At 45.7% G+C, this 21,289-nt stretch overlaps 1 protein-coding gene across 1 annotated transcript in view; it reads left to right on the top strand.

Annotated features, from left to right (window-relative positions):
- The first annotated feature begins 4,841 nt into the window (after positions 1-4,841).
- Positions 4,842-21,289, top strand: part of PDK1 (pyruvate dehydrogenase kinase 1) — a 43,776-nt gene continuing 27,328 nt past the window's right edge. Inside the window, exons 1-5 of the mRNA XM_056110342.1 lie at positions 4,842-5,088; positions 7,110-7,251; positions 11,078-11,149; positions 18,997-19,181; positions 19,486-19,575. Coding sequence (XP_055966317.1) covers positions 4,914-5,088; positions 7,110-7,251; positions 11,078-11,149; positions 18,997-19,181; positions 19,486-19,575 — 664 coding nt within the window. The 5' untranslated portion in view covers positions 4,842-4,913. The remainder of the gene's footprint in view (positions 5,089-7,109; positions 7,252-11,077; positions 11,150-18,996; positions 19,182-19,485; positions 19,576-21,289) is intronic.

Here is a 21,289-nt window from a genome sequence, read left to right on the forward strand (position 1 = left end):
TTTATCTCTGAGAGAGTCAAATTATAATTAAGAAAGTTTCAGGGCAGAGTGATAGTACAGTGGGTAAGGGCACTTGCCTTGCATGCTGAAGACCCAGGTTCAATCCCCAGCATCCCATATGTTCCCCCAAGCCCATCAAGAGTGATACCTGAGTTCAGAGCCAGAAATAAGCCCTGAGCACTGCCTGATGTGGGGCTCCCTCCATAAAAAATTAAAAATGATTTCTATTTGGTGATGCAGCTTAGCATTACTGTATCACACTGTATCACTGTCATCCCGTGGTTCATCTATTTCCTCAAGCAGGCACCAGTAACGTCTCCATTCGTCCTCGCCCTGAGATTTTAGCAAGTGCCACATTGGGGGCTCTTTCAGCGTCAGGGGAATGAGACCCATCATTGTTACTGGGTTTTGGCATATTGAGTGCGCCTTGGGGAGCTTGCCAGACTCTGCTTTGCAGCAGGATACTCTCAGTAGCCTACGGGGTTCTCAGAGAGCGAGAACTAGACAATAAGAAGTCGCAGCCACACGCTTCTGGGAGCTTGGTTTTATTGTCTCTGGGTCTTGGCCGTTGATGGGATTACACGGCACCAGGGGGCAGTTGGTGAGTGTAACTGCCTAGCTATTGGAAGATAGGGGATCTGGGTGGAGGAGGTCCATTCCCGATCTGAGCAGCCTTGGAGATCTCAGCCCTGGGTCCTGCACACCTGGGTTCTTCTGCCGGTTCCTTCATGTGTGAGGCTCGTTCGAGCGTGTAGAGAGTGATCTTAAGCATAGCTATGGTTGGTTCTGGAGGTTTTCAGCTGCTGGGGCTCTGCTCGGGGTGTGGAGGGAAACTCAACTCACCGTCCTCCAAGGGATCCTGGTGGCGTTTCAGAGGGACCATGGGTGCAGGCAGGGTATCTAACCCAAGCCTTCTGCATGCAAATCATCGATTCCAGTCATTGAGCCATCTTTCTGACCCAATGCATGGATTTTTTTTATGAGATGATTCTCTTTATTCTGGAATGAACAGGATTTACCACTTCAAGAAGATTATTTATATTTTGCCCATAATTGGGAAATACCAGTATTGCTTTGAAGTTTCAAAAATGATATTTTGAACATTATCGTTTTAATCAGTCTCCTGCCCCCGCTCCTGGCTTAGCATAAAAATTCTATTTAGGGCCTACTATCTTTTTATTTATTTATTTTTAACAATTCTTTGCTTAAAGATCTTTTAAAAACCCACACACTTTATGAAACTATTCATTGGTTTTTAGAGGAACCAGCCTTGCCAACATAAATCTCAGGGTTACTGCTGTGCCTTTTTACTTCCACATTAGCATACTTACTGACATGGTCACGTGGGAAGCAGCAGAGTTAGGGCTTAGCCAGTTGAATAAAACTGTGTAGAATCTTGGGTGGAGGCAGGGGAGAATTTGGAGCTCAGGGCATGAACTGGAAAGAGAGAAGAGGTGGGTGATGTGAGGAAAAGCTGGAGTGGCGGATGTGGCTGAGGGGTGATTTTGAGGATAACCTGTAAGATTTAGGTGGAAGTTGACTTCAGGTAAAACACGTGAGTGGTTCTGATCCAATCCTAACAGAGAAATAATAAAATAGGGCAATGATGAGAGAGTGGGGAGATATGATCCCCTGAGAACTGCAGCAAGGATAGCTTCCTAGAACCATCAGGTGTGGACCCCAAATTTAAAAAAACCCTCCCCCCACCAAATAGCAATAATGATTTGAAAGAAGCAACTGATTGCATGTCTGCTTCTGTTCAGTGCATTATGCTAGCACAGAGTAGCTTACAGTTACCTGTGGGATAAACATTATCCCCACTTTTTAGACATGAAAGCTGAGACCCAAAAACCAGTACCTAGAACTCTTTTATTTCATTATAGTGCCTCCCCATAATCATACAAACAATGTAGGCTCTGACAACCAGGGATAAAACCCCTCCGCTCTCTCTTCTCTGTCTCTGTCTCTGTCTCTGTCTCTCTGTCTCTGTCTGTCTGTCTCTCTCTCTCTCTTTCTCTCTGTCTCTGTCTCTCTCTCTCTCTCTCTCTCTCTCTCTCTCATTGAATCCCTGTGAGATACAGTTACAAACTCAGTTTATGATTGAGTTTCAGTCACACAGTGATCAAATACCTGCCCCTCCACCAGTGCACATTTTCCACCACCAATGTCCCCAGTATGCGTCCCACCACTCCCACCCTCTCCCACTTCCTGCCTCTATGGCAGGCACCTTCCTTCTTACTCTCCACTTTGGACATCGTGGTTTGCAATGCAGATACTGAGAGGCCATCATGTTTGGTCCTTAGTCTACTTTCAGCACACATCTCCCATCTTGATTGATCCCTCCACAATCATTGACTTAGTGGTCCCTTCTCCATCCCAACTGCTTTCTCCCCGAGTCCATGAGGCAGGCTTCCAAACCGTGGAGAGATCCTCCTGAAAACCCTCCTCTCTTACAGGGCCCGCTTCACAGGCAGAAGGCCTGTGTGAGATGAAGTCTTTCTCCCTCTGTTTTTACCTACCAGTCTACCCTTTTTATGGGTAGAAACCCTAGCCTTCTTCCTTCATGGTTTGGAAGAAGGAAGGAAACCCTCCTTCACCCTTGAGCTTCAAGTATGCATTTGAAGACAGTTTAAAGCTCTTTTGCCACAGGGTGGGCACAGTGCTGTGAGAGTGCAAGAGGGAAGTCCATTTAACTGCATGGGGTTTTATCCCCAGTGACCTGGTACATGACCTGTTAATATATCACAGCCTTTGACCCATGTTTACAGAAGGAATAAAGGAAATGCAGTGGTGGGACAGTAGAATATGATTGGTGGAGAGCAACCACCAATGAGACAGCACCCTCATTACTTCCCCTACCCATCTCATGGTCTAATGCTGCTTCCTCTAAAATATATTCGTTTGTCCACAGCACCCAAAAGGAAAGAGAGAACAAAAGAGAGTGCCCTGCCACAGAGGTAGGGTGGGATGGGGGGATGGGGGGTGGAAGGGATACTGGGATTAGTGGTGGTGGAGAATGGGCACTAGTGGAGGGATTGGTACTCCATCATTGTATAACTGAAACCCAAGCACAAAAATTTGTATGTCTACAACTGTATCTCATGGTGTTTCACTCATAAAAATTAAAAATAAAATAAAATATATTCGTTTGTTGGCCAGATAGTGCAGTGAGTAAGGTGCTTGCCTTCCATTTGGCTAACCTGAGTGTGATCCCTGACATCCCATATGATTTCCCCCATCCTCTCCGTCCTCGGCCCTGCCAGGAGTGATCTCTGAGCCTAGAGACCTGAGTATAGCAGGGTGTGGCCCCCAAATAAACAAACAAGATGCATTCATTTGTTTGGGGGTCACTCGTGCAGCTAGCAGTTCTAGGGTAGTTTTGGTGGTGTTCACGACTGTGCAGTGCCTAGGACTCAACCTGGGCCTCCTGCACACAGAGCATGAGCCCAACCATTAAGCTTCCAAATCTCTCTGGTCCTAAGGTTTTATTATTTATTATTTTTATTTTTTGCATTTTGGGTCATATCCAGAGATGCTCAGGGATTACTCCCAGATCCACACTCAGGAATTACTCCTGCTCAGAGGACCATATGGGATGTCAGATATCCAACGCAGGTGGGCCACATGCAAGGTAAAGCCCTCTCCGCTGTGCTGTTGCTCCAGTCCCCACCCCCACCCCCACCTCCCTTGTATTTTTTTTTTTTAAGTCTTAACAAGTACTGGTAAACAGATGCCTGAAACCATCCCAAGAGGCACCTCTCCTGGAGAATATTTTCAAGCTTTACTCATCCGCACAACCACCTACAGGGTAGGAGGTCAATATTCCCCTTCGAGATAAATGTGTAGACTAGAAAGTTACTCATGTCATTATCATCATCATCATCATCGTCACACACACACGCACACACACACCAAGAACCTACTACCCTGGGGAAATGAATTGCTATTCAATATCGGTGGGTGGAACTGCAGTATGCAGTGTGTCAGGATCTACCCCAAGTCAAGGAGCTTACTTTGCCCCTACCTGCTATGTGTACTATGTGTACTATGTTCACGATTGACCATCTAGTCTTAGACTCACTGTTCAGACACCTGGAAAGGTTAAAGCCACCAGTCTGGCTCGAAGGCCGCAGAGGTGGGACCTTTAAATTCGCCCTCCCAGACCCAGAAGCCTGCAAATGAAGCTGTAAGTTGGGCTGCCCATTGACTTCTTGAGGGGCACAATCACTGTTATTATTTCGGGTACCCTCCTCCGTGTTCACTTTTTCGTGCCCACAAGTCACTGCTTCAGTTTTTACTAACTCAGCTGTTCTGTTTTGGGTTTGGGTGGGTGTAGTTGGGGTGGGGTGGTGGTAATAAGCCACTGCAGGGTGGACTCCAGAAACCAGGTATGGGGGGGGGGAAGGGGGTCTCGGTAACCCCCGCCCCTGGAAACTGGAAAACGCAGTTTCCAAAACTCCCCTTGCCACAGAGGGAATTGTGGAAAGTTGGTCCCTGCAGGTGGCGTGCGGCGCGGTCCTGGAACGGTTTGGCAGAGGAAGCTGGGGGCACACCCCAAAGGGCGTGGGAACAGCGCGGGCACCTTGTGCTCGAGGCTGCAGCCCTCCCGCCCCACTCCAGCAAGTTCGGGGGTGGGAGGACGGGTTCATCAGAAGGTGAGTGCAGACGGCAGGAGTGACTGCAGCGCTACTCCCCTCCGGGTGGCCCGCTCGGAGACCCTCCCCGCCAGGCGGGGGCCGCGGCGCGCTGCAGCCCCTCCCCGGGTCCCGCCCCCGGCGCCGGGGGGCCGGGCTTGCGCAAGGGGGGCCGGCGGCCGCGGCGGCGGTGGTGACAGCCGCTCCCCGCCCCCTCGGGCCGCCACGTCCCGCACGTAGCGCCGGGCCCAGGGAACCCGGCAGGCGCCCGGGCTCGCCATGCGGCTGGTGCGGCTGGTGCGCGGGGCCGCCTCGGCCGGCCGGGCCGCCCGCCCCTGCGCCCGGCGCGGCCTCACGTCGAACGCGGGCGCCGAGCGCAGCGTGCCGGGCCAAGTGGACTTCTACGCGCGCTTCTCGCCGTCGCCGCTTTCCATGAAGCAGTTCCTAGACTTCGGTGAGTGCGCGCGGCGCGGGCCTCGGGCCTTTGTGTGCGGCCCGGGGCGGGGAGACGCGGCCGCTGCGCCCCCCTCCTCCGCCTCCTTTTCCTCTTCCTCCTCCTCCTCCTCCTCTTCCTCCTCCTCCTCCTCCTCGCCTGCACGTCTGGCCGCCCCGCGCCTGGGGGTTGCTTCGTGCCTTCTTCCCTCGCCCAGATCTTCCTGCTCCGGAGCTGGCGGAGGGACAGGCCGCGCTCGGAACCGGGAAAGGGGGCGTGCGCCCTTGCCTTAGCGCTGCTCGTTGCCAAAAGCAGCCCGTGGAGAGCCACCCAGGCAGATGCTCCAGGAGCAGGAGGGCGCGCGCGCGCCCGGGCACCGTCGGTGGAGCCCACCCCTCCCCTGGTCCGCGCGGGGGACACCTCCTGGGGACGTGCTCGCGCTCGGTCCGGGGGTGACCTGGACCTCGGTTGTGCACACGGTGATTGCAGAAAATTGGTGTGGGGTGGGGGTGGGAGGGGAGTAGGTAATACATCGCCCATTGTTTCCTAGAACTTTTTTTTTTCACATTTATTTTTATTAAGACACCGTTTTTCAAAGTTGTTTATAATAGAGTTGTTTCAGACATACAGTGTTCCAACACCACTGTGACCTTCCCTCCTCCAGTGGCCCCAAGTTCCCTCCCACCCTGGCACGGTTTCTTAAGCCACTGAGTTCGGGGGTGTTCCCACCAGCTGCACTTTCATTTCTCTGCAGCCAACACATCTTGAGCACGTGTGTGCCCGAGCACGGTCTGCAGTGAGGTCACCACCTTTCACCCTGTTGGAGCAGACAGGCCCCCTTACGCTTTGCACGTAGCTGGGTTTTTTTTTTTTTTTTTTTGCATTTTCTCTGGAAAGGATGCAACTGATTGTGAAAAATTGCAAATTGTGGGCATTTGACTTCTCATAGTGGAGGGAAAAAAATGTGAGTGTTGAAAAGAAGTTATCTTCTGCATGAAGTGCTATAAAGTCACCCACATTCAGTTTGGGCCCAGAAGATAGAGGCTTAGAACCTTTATCTTAAAATTGTGCTTGTGTATGTGTGTCCCATTCTTTATCAGAGTCTGCCATCAGCCTTTAACTTTAAAATGACTTTCTTGGGATTAAGGGTGGTAGGGTGGGGTGAATTTGTCTCTGTTCCCAAGTATGGCAGAAACTTTTAGCAAAAGAATTGTTTTCCCCCCCTAATAGTTTAGTTTTGCTTAGGCCATTCCTTTTGCTAAAGGAGTTTAGTTTTGCTTAGGCCATTCCTTTTGCTAAAGGAGCAAGATAAGATTAATGAGTTTTAGGAATAGGATTTTTCTTTTTACTTTCAAGGGAACTGTTTGCCAAAGCTAAAGAGATTCTGCCACTATTATACCAGCAGCCTGATACCCAGGCGGAGGAGGAGAAGGAGCTGGAGCCGGTGGAATTCCAGAAATCAGACAATAGGACTGAGCAGGCAGTGGGGAAAGTTTGATGATGGAGGCTGAAAGGTCATTTTTGGTGGCATTCTCTGCTTGCTGCTGACTTCCTTCTTACTCGTGGTAGTGTAATGGTTCTATATGGAATCCGCCGATCTAGCTTTCTGTCAACTTGTCAGCATTGCTGTTTCTTAGACATGTCTTTTTGTTCTCATAAACTGAGTTAGCAAACAGATTTTCTAACTGATAGCGGCAACAGGTTATAAGAGCTTTTGCAGGTCCTACTGTTCAGTAGACTCGGCAGCTTGCTCAGACTTGCTTAGGTTGCCTTACTTCCACCTTGGGAGATCATGTAAGGATGTAGGTCATGGAAAATGGAAACTGACATCCTGTCTCTGCAACGGCATTGGGATGTCAGGAACTGCAGCGTGTTCTGGACAGCCTGAGAGACCGTGTTGGTTGCTCATCTCCTCCCTCACCTCTCCTTCCCTGTCTCCTCACGCGTCCCCTCCCGACTGAATCAAAAAGCTTAACTCCCTTTCTCCCCGCCTTCTGGCTGCTGGCACTGACTCTGCTCTTCCCCGCCGTGGTTGTTTGCAGGAACTGTGAATGCCTGCGAGAAGACCTCCTTTATGTTCTTACGGCAGGAGTTGCCCGTTCGGTTGGCAAACATAATGAAAGAAATAAGTCTTCTTCCAGATAATCTTCTCAGGACTCCATCAGTTCAGTTGGTTCAAAGCTGGTAAGGTCCCTGTTTTGTGTTTGTAATTTCCATGGAGTTGTGGACTTTGCGGATTTTAGCAGAATCTTAAGGTAGCACTATGATTTTCCCTCTTTTTGTGTGTATGGGGGGAGTGTGTGTGTGTGGCTATATCTGGGCTTATCTCTTGAACCACATCTTAGTTTTGAAAACAAGCAATCGGAACAACACAGAACTATAGACAATAAACTTAAACTACTGGGATATTATAATAAAAATTTCTACCATTGTTGTTGTCTAGGGATTTGTATGCATTACCTTTTTTTTTTTTTCTTTTTGGGTCACACCAGGCGATGCACAGCGGTTATTCCTGGCTCATGCACTCAGGAATTACTCCTGGCAGTGCTCGGGGGACTATATGGGATGCTGGGAATCAAACCCGGGTCGGCTGCATGCAAAGCAAGCGCCCTACCCACTGTGCTATCACTGCAGCCCCATGTATGCATTACCTTTAATCGCTCCTGCAGCCTTCCCCTGCAGGCATCTTCATCTCAGTTTTATGGGCCAAGAGACTGAGGTGAGTCTACAGTGAAGCTCTTCACTTCAGGCGGTGTCATTCATAGTGGAGCTGGGATTCAAACCCAGAGAGCTTTTCTTCTAGCATAGCATGCTCTAGTCAGAATGATGAACTGTGTGAAGGGATGTGCTTATTTTTAATACATTTCTTTTATTGAAGTATGTCTTTGAAGTCTTAAAGTTAGAATTATTACATTGAAAAAGAAGCAGCTATTAATGGGATCATAAAGAAAAAAAGGATCTTTTCCTAAGTAGAGGGGCTGGGGAGATGATATCAGAGAGTCACGCATCTATCTTGCATGCTGCAAAGCCCTATATTGCTTCTGGTCCCCAAGCATTCCCCCACCAGCACTGCCAGGAGTAAGCCCAGAGCACTGCCTGAAACAAACAAGCAAAAAATGACAAAATTTTTTTTTGTAGGTCATGGAAAATGGAAAACGGCATTTTCCATTTTCTATTAGATACTGTCTAGCCCAGGGATGGAGCAGTTATTCTGAATGTGGTTTAAATGAGAGGTATTTGTTTAGCAAATATGGTAGAATAGAAAATAGAACACAGGCTTTTCTATGAAAATTTATTTTTTCCCCACAATTCTTCCTTAAAAATATAATGTGCGTAGTAGGGGAAAAGGCAGCTCAGATAGAGAAGGGAGCACCAAATAAAGGGTGTTGGGAGGATCCTCCTAGGCTGGGAGATGCATGCTGAAAGTAAACTATAAGATCGAACATGATTGCCACTCAGTGCTTCTTTTGCAAACCATGGTACCCAAAAGGAGAGAGAGAACAAAAGGGAATGTCCTGCCACAGAGGCAGGGTGGGACGGGGTGGGGGGTATGGAGGAGGGATACTGGGATCATTGGTGGTGGAGAATGGGCACTGGTGGAGGGATGGATAACTCGATCATTGTATAACTGAAACCCAAGCACAAAAATGTGTAAGTCTACAACTGTACCTCATGGTGTTTCACTAATAAAATTTTTTTTAAAAAGTAAAAGAATAAATTAAAAAAAATATATCATGTGTGGAGCGATAGCACAGTGGTAGGGCGTTTGCCTTGCGTGCAGCCAGCCTGGCTGAGCCGGGTTTAATTCCTCTGCCTCTCTTGGAATTAAAGCAAGATACCGAGAGTATCTCGCCCGCATGGCAAAGTCTGGCAAGCTACCCATGACATATTCAATATGCCAAACACAGCAACAACAAGTCTCAAAAAAATGGAGACGTTACTGGACCTGCTTGAGCAAATCAATGAACAACGGGAGGACAGTGACAATGTGATAGTGTGTGGATAGTACAGTGGGTAGGGCACTAGTCTTACATGGGCTAAACTGGGTTTGATGCCCAGCATCCCATATCATCCCCTGAGCCTTCCAGGAGTGATTCCCAAGTGCAGAGTCAGGAATATTTCCTGAGCACTGCTGGGTATAATAACCCAAAAGACAAAAGACAAAAATTTCTCCTTTTTTTTTTTTTGTTTTTGGGTCACACCCAGTGATGCTCAGGGATTACTCCTGGCTCATGCACCCAGGAATTACTCCTGGCCATGCTCGGGGGACCATATGGGATGCTGGGAATTTAACCCGGGTCAGCTGTGTGCAAGACAAAGGCCCTACTCGCTGTGCTATCACTCCAGCCCCCATAAAGTTCTACATTTTGAAATCTGGTCTGTGCCTGCCTGGTACATTAGAGGTCATCAAATACCTCTTCAATAAAGAGCCCAGTTTCTTGCCAATGAAGAGAAAATGAAGGGTTAAAAGAAAATGGTAGATAGTAAGAATCACTTGACTTTGGAATGTACCGAAGTGAATTGCTGTTCAGAAACAGCTTTCCAAACCAGTATAAGGGTTGACAGGTTTTTCCAGCACTTGTGAGGCCTGTGATGTAAACTAGGAGCTGGCAGCAAAGCAGAGCTTCCAAAGGCCAGTAGCAGGGAGAAGAAGCGTTCTTGGCGTTGCCCCTATTGCCAGGCGCCTGCCCTTGAGAAAGTTAGCCGGCTCTCCTCATCTTGCTTCTTCCTTGACAGAGGGTTTGCTATCTTGAATTGTTCCACAAGTTAAAGACCTACATTTTATGGGACTGGACAGTAGTACAGCAGGTAGGTCTGCTTGCCTTGCATATGGCCAACCTGGGTTCAATCCCCCCGGCACTGTATATGGCCCTCAGACCCTGCCAGGAGTGATCCTAGAGTGCATAGCCAGGAATAACCTCTGAGCATAGCCAGGTGTGGCCCCCAAACAAAAATATAATAAATAAAAATGTTTGGGGATGTGTTTATACAGCGGTAGGGCTTTTGCCTTGTGTGCAGCTGCCCGGCCCAGCCGGGTTTGATTCCTCCGCCCCTCTCAGAGAGCCCAGCAAGCTACTGAGAGTATCTCGCCCACACTGCAAAGCCTGGCAAGCTACCCGTGACATATTTGATATTCCAAACACACTAACAACAAGTCTCAGGATGGAGACGTTGCTGTGCCCGCTCGAGCAACTCGATGAACAACGGGAGTACAATGCTATGTGCTAATATTTTGTTATATTTTGGAATGTTTGTGTTTATTTTCCATGCCGCTTAAAAAAGACCTGTGTGGCAGATTTCAGGCTTTGGCTATAAAGGTCTGAAATTAAGGTTCTATGTTAGTAATCTCTTCTACAGTGGCTTAATGGCTCCATGGTGAGATACAGCAATATTCACACACTTAGATCTAAGGAAATATTTTTTAATCGTTTTATAACAAGCAATATAAAATTAATTATTCAGGGCCTGCACTTGTGCAGGCTTTGAGGGGTGGTTGAGAAAATTGGAAATAGTAATGGTGGGAAGGTGCAATAGTGGTGGGATTGGTGTTGGAAGATTGAATGTAATAAATTATGAACAACTTTATAAAAGTAGTTAAAAAAATTAAGGCTTTTTAAAAATCCAGACCATTAAACTAGATGCTTAGATCAAGACAGACTGTCCTCTCCATGTCATGAACCTAAGCTAAGTTTAGTCATTCATCTGGATCCCATGGTTGCAAAGCGCAGTTCTCATAAACAGTATGCATAATGCAAAGTGCCGGGTCAGTCTGAGGAATCGTAAAGCAATTTGTGAGTACGGAAATTTTTTTTAAAAATGGAGTCAATCCTAATGTGCTTGTTTAAACTACGTTTTTAGAGAAAACATGCAACCTGAATAACTGTTAAACTGCTACGTTTACCATGATTCCCAGCATTTTTTAATTTCTTAGAAATCAGCTATTAAAAATACCCTTTGAGAACTGTCTTGGTAATGCAGAATGTGTTTACCCTATTAATTTGCATTTTAGGTATATCCAGAGCCTTCAGGAACTTCTTGAATTTAAAGATAAAAGTGCTGAAGATGTTAAAATTATATATGAGTAAGTACATTATTTTGATCCTGTTCTAAACACAACCTTTAAGCCATTCAGACGTTCTGTAAAAATGTAAATGTATTTAGCTTAAAAATGCTATAGGATCACTAGGGAAATTGGGTCCTGGATCTTCTGGACTATATGAGAGTCTATTTCTAGAAAAGTAACATGAATCACTAAAGTGGGGATGCCTAAGAAATATTTCCGGGAGCTGGAAGACAGTATAGCAGGTATGGCGTTTGCCTTACGTGCAGCTGACCGGGATTTGATGCCTGGCATCCCATATGGTCCCCCGAGCACCACCACCAGGAGTAATTTCTGAGTGCAGAGCCAGGAATAACTCCTGAGCATCCTTAGGTATGACCCAATAAGCAAAAAAAAAAAAAAAAAGGAAAGATTTCCTTCTCCTCTGAACTCAACTATAAGAAAGACACAGTTCAAATGTGACCATCTGTGGAAACCTAGATGTGGCCTCAGTGGCACTAGGATAAAAGGGAACTGGTGAAGACTTAAACCTGGAGAGAACAGGTTTCTGAAATCACCATTTTTTGCTTAACTTGGTGATAGCAATGCAGAAACACGGGCCAGACTGGTTGGTTTATGTGTGTTTTAAGAAAAGCTGCAAGGTTTTTTAAAAAAGCTGTCTAGATTTTTCATGTCAAAATCTCTCAGTTTTGAAAGGTTAGCAAATCATTTTAAAAACACGAAGGCCCTAAGAAATGTCTGCCTGAGTCTCTAGTTTATGACCGTAGTCAATAACATAAAGAAAGCAGTACAGCCAAGTTAATAACCAACATACTCAAATTAGTTAGCCAGGCCATCTCCTCAGGCACTCACTTTGTTCCTCTGACCATTGCTCCAAACTTTCAGGCAGCCCTTGTTTGGTTAACCTTATGTTACATCTCATTTTTCACGGCCTTTTTTAAAGACCATGGCAGCCCTTCATAATTCAAACCCAGTTTGGGGGCCAGAGAGATAGTGAAGAAGGTACGGTTCTTCCCTACGTGCGTCTCTTGCCGGCTTGCTCCCAGTCCCACATTTGATTCCCTGATTAACACTAGAGCACCGAGTCAGGAATAGATCCTGAGCGCCACCATGTATGATGACCCAAATGTTCTAAAAGAAACCCCAGACAAACTCCAAAACCTGTGATTTTGGTTTGAAAATAACACTACGAATTTGCAGTTGTTGGGCTAGAGAGATAGTACAGAAGATAGTACTTGCCTCGCATGTGGCCAAACCAGAAAGATGTGGCCCAGTCCCTTCCCCACCCTACCGCCAAAAAAAAAAAAGAGAGAGAGAGAAAAAGAAGAATTTACTACTGCATTTGTTTCAGGTTTTTTTTGTTTTATATTTTATATTTATTTTATATTATATTTTATATTTATATTTTATATTTATTTTATATATTTTATTTTATATTTTATATTTTATTTTATTTTATTTATAGCTGGAGCGATAGCACAGTGGTAGGGTGTTTGCCTTGCACGCAGCCAACATGGCTGACCTGAGTTCGATTCCTCCACCCCTCTTGGAGAGCCCGGCAAGCTACCGAGAGTATCTCGCCCTCACGGCAGAGCCTGGCAAGCTCCCCGTGACATATTCGACATGCCAGACACAGTAACAACAAAGTCTCCAATGGAGACGTTACTGGGCCCGCTCGAGCAAATCGATGATCAACGGGAGGGCCTTTACCTTTACCTTTTTTTTATTTATTTGAGATTTGGGCCCAAACTGGTGATTCTCAGGGCTTCCTCCTAGCTCTGAGCTCAGGAATCACTCCTGGCAGGCTCAGAGAATAATATAAGGTGCCCAGGATTAAACCCAGGCTGAACTGAATTTACGCAAGGCAGGTGCCCTACCCACTGAACTGTCCCTTAGCCTCATCAGTTCTTCTTGTTTTTTAAGTAATTTAAATGAATCATTGAGATTTGATGAAAACTGGATTTAATCTAGATCGGGGGCACACTTTTGTACATAAATGATGTCATTTAGTCTTTAAAAAACAGCTATACTATGCTGTTCAGTGTTCAGAGCATTTAAGATCACAAAACCAGCAGTTGGTACTAGCATTTGTACCTGTCAACTTACTGTAAAGCGACATGGAGGAGCCAGAGAGGTTGTACATAGTATAGCAGGCAGGGTGCTTGCCTTGTACACAGCCAATCCAAGTTCAATCCCCAGCACCCCGTTTGGTCTCCTGAGCACTACTAGGAGTGATCGCTGAGTTCAGAGCTGGAAATATGTCTGAGCACCACTAGGTGTGGCCCCCAAACCCAAACAAACAGCAATAACAGCAAAATACTTACAGAGGCCCTTCTCCCTGCATGAAGTTAGGTCTCTAGAAAGAAAAAAACAACAACGTGGCAACTGGGAGAGGATTCAGTGGCTAAAGCGCCTGCCTTGCGAGGGTGAGCCATGAGCTTAGTCCCTGGGGCTGCTGCATACACCCAGCAGGGTCCTCAAAGTTCTGCTATCTGTGACCCCAGCACGTTAAGCAGTTTCCAGGTATATCCAAGCCCCACAACTAAATAAGTTGTGACTTATGACCCAGCCAAGCACCTCAACTGTTGGAGCACCATGGCCAGAAGTACAACACCCAGCAAGAGCATTGGCTTATCGTGTGTGAGCATCACAACCACATATTGGCCCCTGGAAAGCACCATAGTTCATTGTGCCTGCACCATAACCAGGCGGTGTGTGGTGTGTGTGTGTGTGTGTGTGTGTGTGTGTGTGTATGCATGCACGCATGCATAATTGTCACATGTTATGCTCCCCCCTCTTTATTTTTAAAAAGGAAATTGGCGTGCAACTATTATATAAAGGTTTTAATTTTTTTTTTTGTCAGTCAGGAGTGCTCAGGGGCCACCCCTATGTCTGTGGTCAGGGCCACTCTAGGCTCTGTGGTCGTGGACCACATCTGGCAGTGCTAGGGGACCCTATGTGATGTGCCAGGATTTAAATCTGGCATTTTCAAGACCTTATCTGCGGACAGTCACGGCAAATGCCTTGGGACTCTATTCTAACTCTCTGGCCCCATTATGTGAAGCTTTCTTTTACAATTTATTTTTTATTGAGTCCTGTGAGATACACAGTTACAAAACCGTTCAGTGATCAGGTTTGAGCCCTGCGGTGTTCCAGCATCCATCCCTCTACCAGTGTACATTTCCCACCACCAATGACCCCAATTTTCCTCCCACCACCCTGCTCCGAGCCTGTCTCTATGGCAGGTACTTCTCTCTCTCTCTCTTTCTCTCTCTCTCTTCACCTCCCTCCCTTCCTCCCTCCCTTATCCCCTTTCCCTTTTCCTCTTTTGGTCATTATGGTTTCGCAATACAGATACCAACGGGTTATCATCTTGTTCCTTTACCTACTTTCAGCGCACAGTTCTTATCCAGAGTGATCATTTTCAGCTGTCTTTGTCGTAGTAGTCCCTTCTCTGTCCCCCAATTGCCTTCTCCCCCAGCACACTTGAGGCAGACTTCCAACTGTGGACCCATCCTCCTGGCCCTTGTTACTACTGTCTTCGGGTATTAGTCTCATATTATGTTTATTTACATCTCACAAATGAATGCAGTCATTCTGTGTCTGTCCCTCTCCTTTCGACTCATTTCATTGAGTATGAATGGACCAACTTTTGACTAAAAAAGTTAAGTGCAGTAATTATGTCGTGGCAATGCTTATGCAGTGAAGCATAGTATGATATAGTATCTTGTTAAAAGTCAGAAGTGAAGCTAGAAAATAAACTGAACAGTTGGGGAGAATAATGCTGGTTTGGGTTCTTTAGAAAAAGAGGAGTGAGATAAGTAAATGAAAGGGGTAGCAAGAAATAAAGAGTTGTTTATTGTTTTCAAGGAGTTGCATGCATTTTGGATTCACAGTTTGCTTTTAAAGCATACACTAATAAGGAGTTCCAAAAAATGCTTTGGGTATTGAGAGTATCATTGACATAAGTTGATGGCACTCAAGATGATGACTTTGAATGGGAAAGCAGTCATTTGGAAGAGTAAATTCTGATGGGTATGTTACAGGATTGTTTCTGTTACTTTATAATTAAGACTGCTTAGTCTTTTAGTTCTTGACATTAATGATGCAATAATGTCTTCTAAATGATAAATAGGACGATTTGAAATATTTTCTTTTAACGGAAGTTTGCTTTTTCCTCTACAGTTTTATTTTTCAATTTAAAGTCTGGCAAGCTACCCGTGATGTATTTGATATGCCAAAAACAGTAACAACAAGTCTCACAATTTGTTGTGAGACATTACTGGTGCCCGCTCGAGCAAAATCGATGAACGACGGGAGGACAGTGCTACTTAGTACAGTGCTTCTCTTTTATTCCCTTACTCCTTCCCCTTCCCTTCAGTATTTTTGTTCTGTTTTGTTTTGTTTTTGGGTCAAACCTGACAGTACTCAGAAGTTACTGCTGGTTCTGCACTCAGGAATCACTCCTGGCTGTGCTCAGGGGACCATATTGGAGGCTGGGAATCAAATCTGGGTCGGCTGCGTGCAAGGCCCTACAGGCTGTGCTATCTTTCCGCTCCTACCCCTCCATTGTTATTATTGGTGTTATCTTTATGGGGTGACAGGGAGTAGCAGCTGCCATTAGTGCTTGTACATCATTTTATCCTCACTTAGTGGGGGTGGCATGCCAGGTTGTGGTGCTCACACTCTGGGCTGCAGTGCTCACACTATTGGCTGTGGTACTCATACTCTTGGCTGTGGTGCTCACATCTTAGCACTATAGCAGTGCTCACACTCAGCTACAGTGCTCACACTTGTGGTGCTCACAGTCCCAGCTACGGTGCTCATACTCTTGGCTGCAGTGCTCCGAGTTTGCCATTCTTTTGTTGTGTTTAAACATATTGTGCAGGGGTCACATTCCTTGTCATAGATGGGTGTGAGCTTCCTCATCCTGTTCAACTGTACTCACTGGGGTCGCACACCTCTTTGTGATGTGGCCAGAAGTTCCTTGCAGTGCCAGAGATTATAGATAGCAAAAGTTTCAGACTTAATCAGCAGAGCTGTTGGGATCACTTGGCATGTGTAGGTTACCAGGGTTTTCAACTGAGGATCATCTGAGCCACAGTTCTACTTTAAAAAAAATTTTTTTTTAAATTAGAGTCACCATAAGATACAGTTACAAAGCTGTGCATCATCAGGGTTCAGTCATACAGTATGCCAACACCCATCCTTCCACCAGTGTCCATTTCCCACCACAATCTCCCGCCACCACCCTTCCCCCACCCTGCCTTTATGGCTTTATGGCGGGCACTTTCCCTCCCTCCTACCTCCCTGCTTCCCTATTGGGCTTTATGGTCTGCAGTACAGATACTGAGAGGTTATGTTTGTTCCTTTACCTACTTTCAGCATGCAGTTCTTATCCAGAGTGATCATTTCCATATGATCATATGTCATTATGGTCCCTTCTCTATCCCAGCTGTCTTTTCCCCTGCTCTTAGGCAGGCTTCCAACCGTGGACTAATCCTCCTTGCCCTTTTCTACTGTTCTTGGGTATTAGTCTCATATTATGATTTTTTTTTTATATTCCACAAATTAGTGCAGTCATTCTGTGTCTTCCTTCTCCTTCTGACTTATTTCACTCAGCATGGTACTCTTCATGTCCATCTATGTATAAGCAAATTTCATGACTTCATTCTTCCTAACTGCTGCATAGTATTCCATTGTGTAGATGTACCTTAATTTTTTTCTTTTTTTTTTTATGTAGGAGTACTGCTATTTATTCAGCCATTGATTAGGCTAATTGAATTGGGCATGAACTCCACATTACTTTTTTTTTTCATTTTTTATAATTTTATTTATTGAATCACTGTGAGAGCAGTTACAAAACTTTCGGGTTTAAGTCTCGGTCATACAATGAAACACCCGTACTTTCACCAGTGCCCATTCTCCACCCCCAAAAACCCCAGTATACCCCTATCCCACACCCTCTCCCTACCTGTGGGACAGATGATTTCCACATTACTCTCTCTCTACTTTGATCACACTCAATATTTTGACACCAGACCCACCATATTATTTGGGATTTTACCCCAACACTCAGATCTGCTGAAAAGGCAACAGTGGACAATTTGTTTTCTATTGCTGGTTATGAATAGCATATGATGTCACGCAGCTGCAGTAGTGGCCACGCAATTTTGAAATTCCAAAATTTTAACACTTAAATCTGGAGGGATTTCTGCCAAAACCTGCTGGGTTCCAAGATTTGTTCTTGAGTCTCTGGGATCATGGCCGTTAAGCAGCTTGATCCGGAGCCAGAGAGGCTGTTCATGGGCGGTGACTCAGAGTCTTGTTGGGACAGGGAGGAAATGGCCGGCTCCACCCCCATCCCATGAGGCCCCACGTGTCTTGTCACTGCGGGCCCAAACCTGACTGTCCAATGGCCTCTGGAGGATGGTGGCCACCGGGCAGCCAGGGGGAACAGGCCAAGTCATGAAACCTATTCCCATCTGGGGTGGCCCAGTGCTGGTAACCATAGCAGGAACTGGACACATTTCTGCCAAAAGCCACTGGGTTTCGAGATTTGTTTCTGAGTCTCTGGGATCATGGCTGTTAAGCAGCTTATTCAGGAGCCAGAGAGGCCGTTTGTGGGCGGTGACTCAGGGTCTTGTTCGGATGGGGAGGAAAGGGCCGGATCCACCCCCATCCTGTGAGGCCCCACGTGTCTAATCACTACAGGCCCAAACCTGACTGTCCAGTGGCCTCTGGAGGATAGCGGCCACTGGGCCGCCAGGGGAAACAGGCCAAAGCACGAAACCTATTTCCATCTGGGTGACCCATCACCGGTAACCTACTGCAGGGACCAGACGCATTTCTGCCAAAAGCCGCTGGGCTTCGAGATTTGTTTCTGAGTCATGGGCTCATGGCTGTTAAGCAATCTGATCAGGAACCAGAGAGGCCATGCCTCCAATTACATAGCTGAACCAGAGAGGGTTTGTGGGTGTGTCTCCCACATACCTAACTTTTGGCTGTTTACTTTCTTGGTAAAGTTTGCCCCAACTTTTTGGGGTCTGGCCAAAGGCACAAAAGCAATTTTGGGGTATCCGGAAGTCTGAAGGTGCCATCAGGCTGCTGATGTACTTGCCTCACTGGTACAGATTGACCTGCTGGTGGCACCATACCCCCTTGTACCATAATTTCTTTAACCAGTTGTCACAATGTTACTTTTGCTGGCCATTTCTCTCCCCCCTCCCTTTTTTTTTAACCACATAGGATGAATGAAGTGGAGCTTTTTCTGTTTTTGTTTGTGTTTCTTTCTCTTTGAACAGCAGAGAACAGGTCTAAGAAAACCCTGATCATTTTAGGATTATGGTTGCAAGAAAGTAATTAAATTTTAAAAGCCATCCCTGGTGCCAAGGATTCACCCAGGACTTCATACATGGAAAGTTTTATACCCATAAGCCACATTCCCAGCTCCTTAAAAATTTACTTTGAAATGTCTTAGATCTTCATAGATTTGACATATTTTTTTCATCGAAAAAGTATTTAAATAAGTTTAGTTTTCCTAAACATACACTGAGAGAGGGTACTTTTACTAAGTTAGGGACTCCTTTGCAACTCTAGTTGGCAAGGCCTAGATTTTATGATTAAACTCATTCCTGAAAAAAAAAAATCAATTCAGCCCTGGAAGCCCTCTGCCGAGCATCACTGTGGTGGCCTAGGTCATTGCTGTCCTGGAGCAGTCCCACATCCTCAGGACTGAACCACCAGCCGGATTGATTGACTGAGTATCATTGGTGGGAGAGGCATCCAGGCTCTTTAGGGAGGTCCAAAAGCCGGGGATATTTTCACTTGTCAAATACTTGGCTGCTTTGACAGACAGATTTGTTTAGCTTTACAGATACTGTGATACGCATCAGGAACAGACACAATGATGTCATTACCACGATGGCCCAAGGTATTATCGAATATAAGGAGAGCTTTGGGGTGGATCCTGTTACCAGCCAGCATGTTCAGTACTTTTTGGACCGTTTCTACATGAGCCGCATTTCCATTCGAATGTTACTCAATCAGCACTGTAAGTGTCTGGGAGCCCAGAGGAGCAGCCAAGTAATATGCATTGCTGTGTTTAAAATTTGTTTAGAGAACTTCCCCCTTTAAGGAGAACTTTAAGTTGTATTCTTTTTTTTTTTTTGCATTTGCAAAGAAATTGTCTGCCATACAGAGGTGTCTTTGTTGAATGTATATGGTCAGCGTTATGTAATATACTGTGTTTATGTCTTAAGGAACATATATGCTCTATTTGATAGTGTTTAGAGAACCGAAGGAACACCCAGAAGAAAACAGTAGGTATTTTATTTGTTTTGTTTTTCTATTGATAGCCTTACTTTTTGGTGGAAAAGGAAGTCCATCTCATCGAAAGCACATTGGAAGCATAAATCCGAACTGCAACGTTGTTGAAGTTATAAAAGGTAAAGACTTACATATATTTTTCAGAGGTATGCAAAATTCAGAATTGTTGTGTTTGAGCTGGAGACATAGTATGGCGGGTAAGGTGCTTGCTCTGCATGCAACTGATCCCGGTTTCATCCATGACACCATATGTGGTCCCCTGAGTACAGAGTCAGAAGTAAACTCTTAAGTATTCAGTGTGGCTCAGAAACCAAAAAGAAAAAGAAGGGAAAAAAAGGAGTTGTGTTATTTCTTGATATTAAAACAATTATTTAGGGCTAGAGAGTTAGTAGCACTGTAGCACTGTCCTTCCATTGCTCATTGATTTGCTCGAGCGGGCCCAGTAATGTCTCCATTGTGAGATTTGTTGTTATTGTGTTTGGCATATCAAATACGTCACGGGTAGCTTACCAGGCTTTGCAATGCGGGACAAATACTCTCGGTAGCTTGCTGGGCTCTCTGAGAGGGGCAGAGGAATGGAACTTGGGTCAGCCAGGTGCAAGGCAAATGCCTTACCTGCCGTGCTACCCAGCCCAGAGAGTTAGTACAGGGTTTAAGGTGCTTGCCTTGCATGTGGCTGGCCTCAGTTTGATTTCCAGAACCACACTGCTCCACTGAAAACGTGGCCCAGAAACGCCCACCAAAAATAAATGCAACAACAGTATCATGAGATAAAATGGTACAATCAGAGAATCAGTTCATGGCGTTCAATGCGGCTTTCTCATGTTAATCGGATACATGTGTCCTATGAATAGTGTGCTGATAGAATACTTTGTTAGGCAGTTTGGTGATGTGAAGGAGGCATTCTTTTCACTTTGAAAAATTCAAGTTCTCCCTCCCCTCTCTTTTTTTCCCCATTTTTATTTTTTATTTATTTATTTTATTAGTGAAACACCATGAGGTACAGTTGTAGACTTACAAATTTTTGTGCTTTGGTTTCAATTATACAATGATCAAATACCCATCCCTCCACCAGTGCCCATTCTCCACCACCACCAGTCCTAGTATCCCTCCCATCCTCCCATCTCTCCCTTCCCATCCCACCTCTGTGGCAGGGCATTCCCTTTTGTTCTCTCTCTCCTTTTGGGTGTTGTGGTCTACAAAAGAGACATTGAGTGGCAATCATGTACGGTCTATAATCTACTCTCATCACACATCTCCCATCCTGAGAGGACCCTCCAGACACCCTGTATTTGGTGCTCCCTTCTCTATCTGAGCTGCCCTTTCCCCTAGAATGGCCGGCTGGCCTCTAAGCCATGGAGTAATCCTCCTGGTACTGATGTCGTCGGCTATTCTTGGGTATTAATCTTATATTTTGTTACTTTATATCCCCCAGATGAATGCAATCTTTCTATGTCTATCCCTCTCTTTCTAACTCATTTCGCTTAGCATGATACTTTCCATGTTGTACCACTTGTATGTAAATTTCATGACTTCATCTTTTCTAACAGCTACATAGTACTCCATTGTGTAAATGTACCAAGGTTTCTTTAACCAGACATCTGTTCTCAGGCACTCAAGTTTCTTCCAGGTTCTGGCTATTGTAAAGAGTGCTGCAATGAACAAACAAGTGCAGATGTCACTTCGACTATACATTTTTGCCTCTCTGGGATATATTCCCAGGAGTGGTATTGCTGGGTCAAATTCTCCCTCCCCTCTTTCCAATTCCCTGTGCTAGGAGTTCTAATTCATAATAATGGGATTTACATTTTCCCACATTTTTTCCTCTTTATG

The sequence above is a fragment of the Sorex fumeus genome, unplaced genomic scaffold (assembly GCF_029834395.1).
Source record: "Sorex fumeus unplaced genomic scaffold, SorFum_2.1 ptg000009l, whole genome shotgun sequence".
Taxonomy (NCBI): domain Eukaryota; kingdom Metazoa; phylum Chordata; class Mammalia; order Eulipotyphla; family Soricidae; genus Sorex; species Sorex fumeus.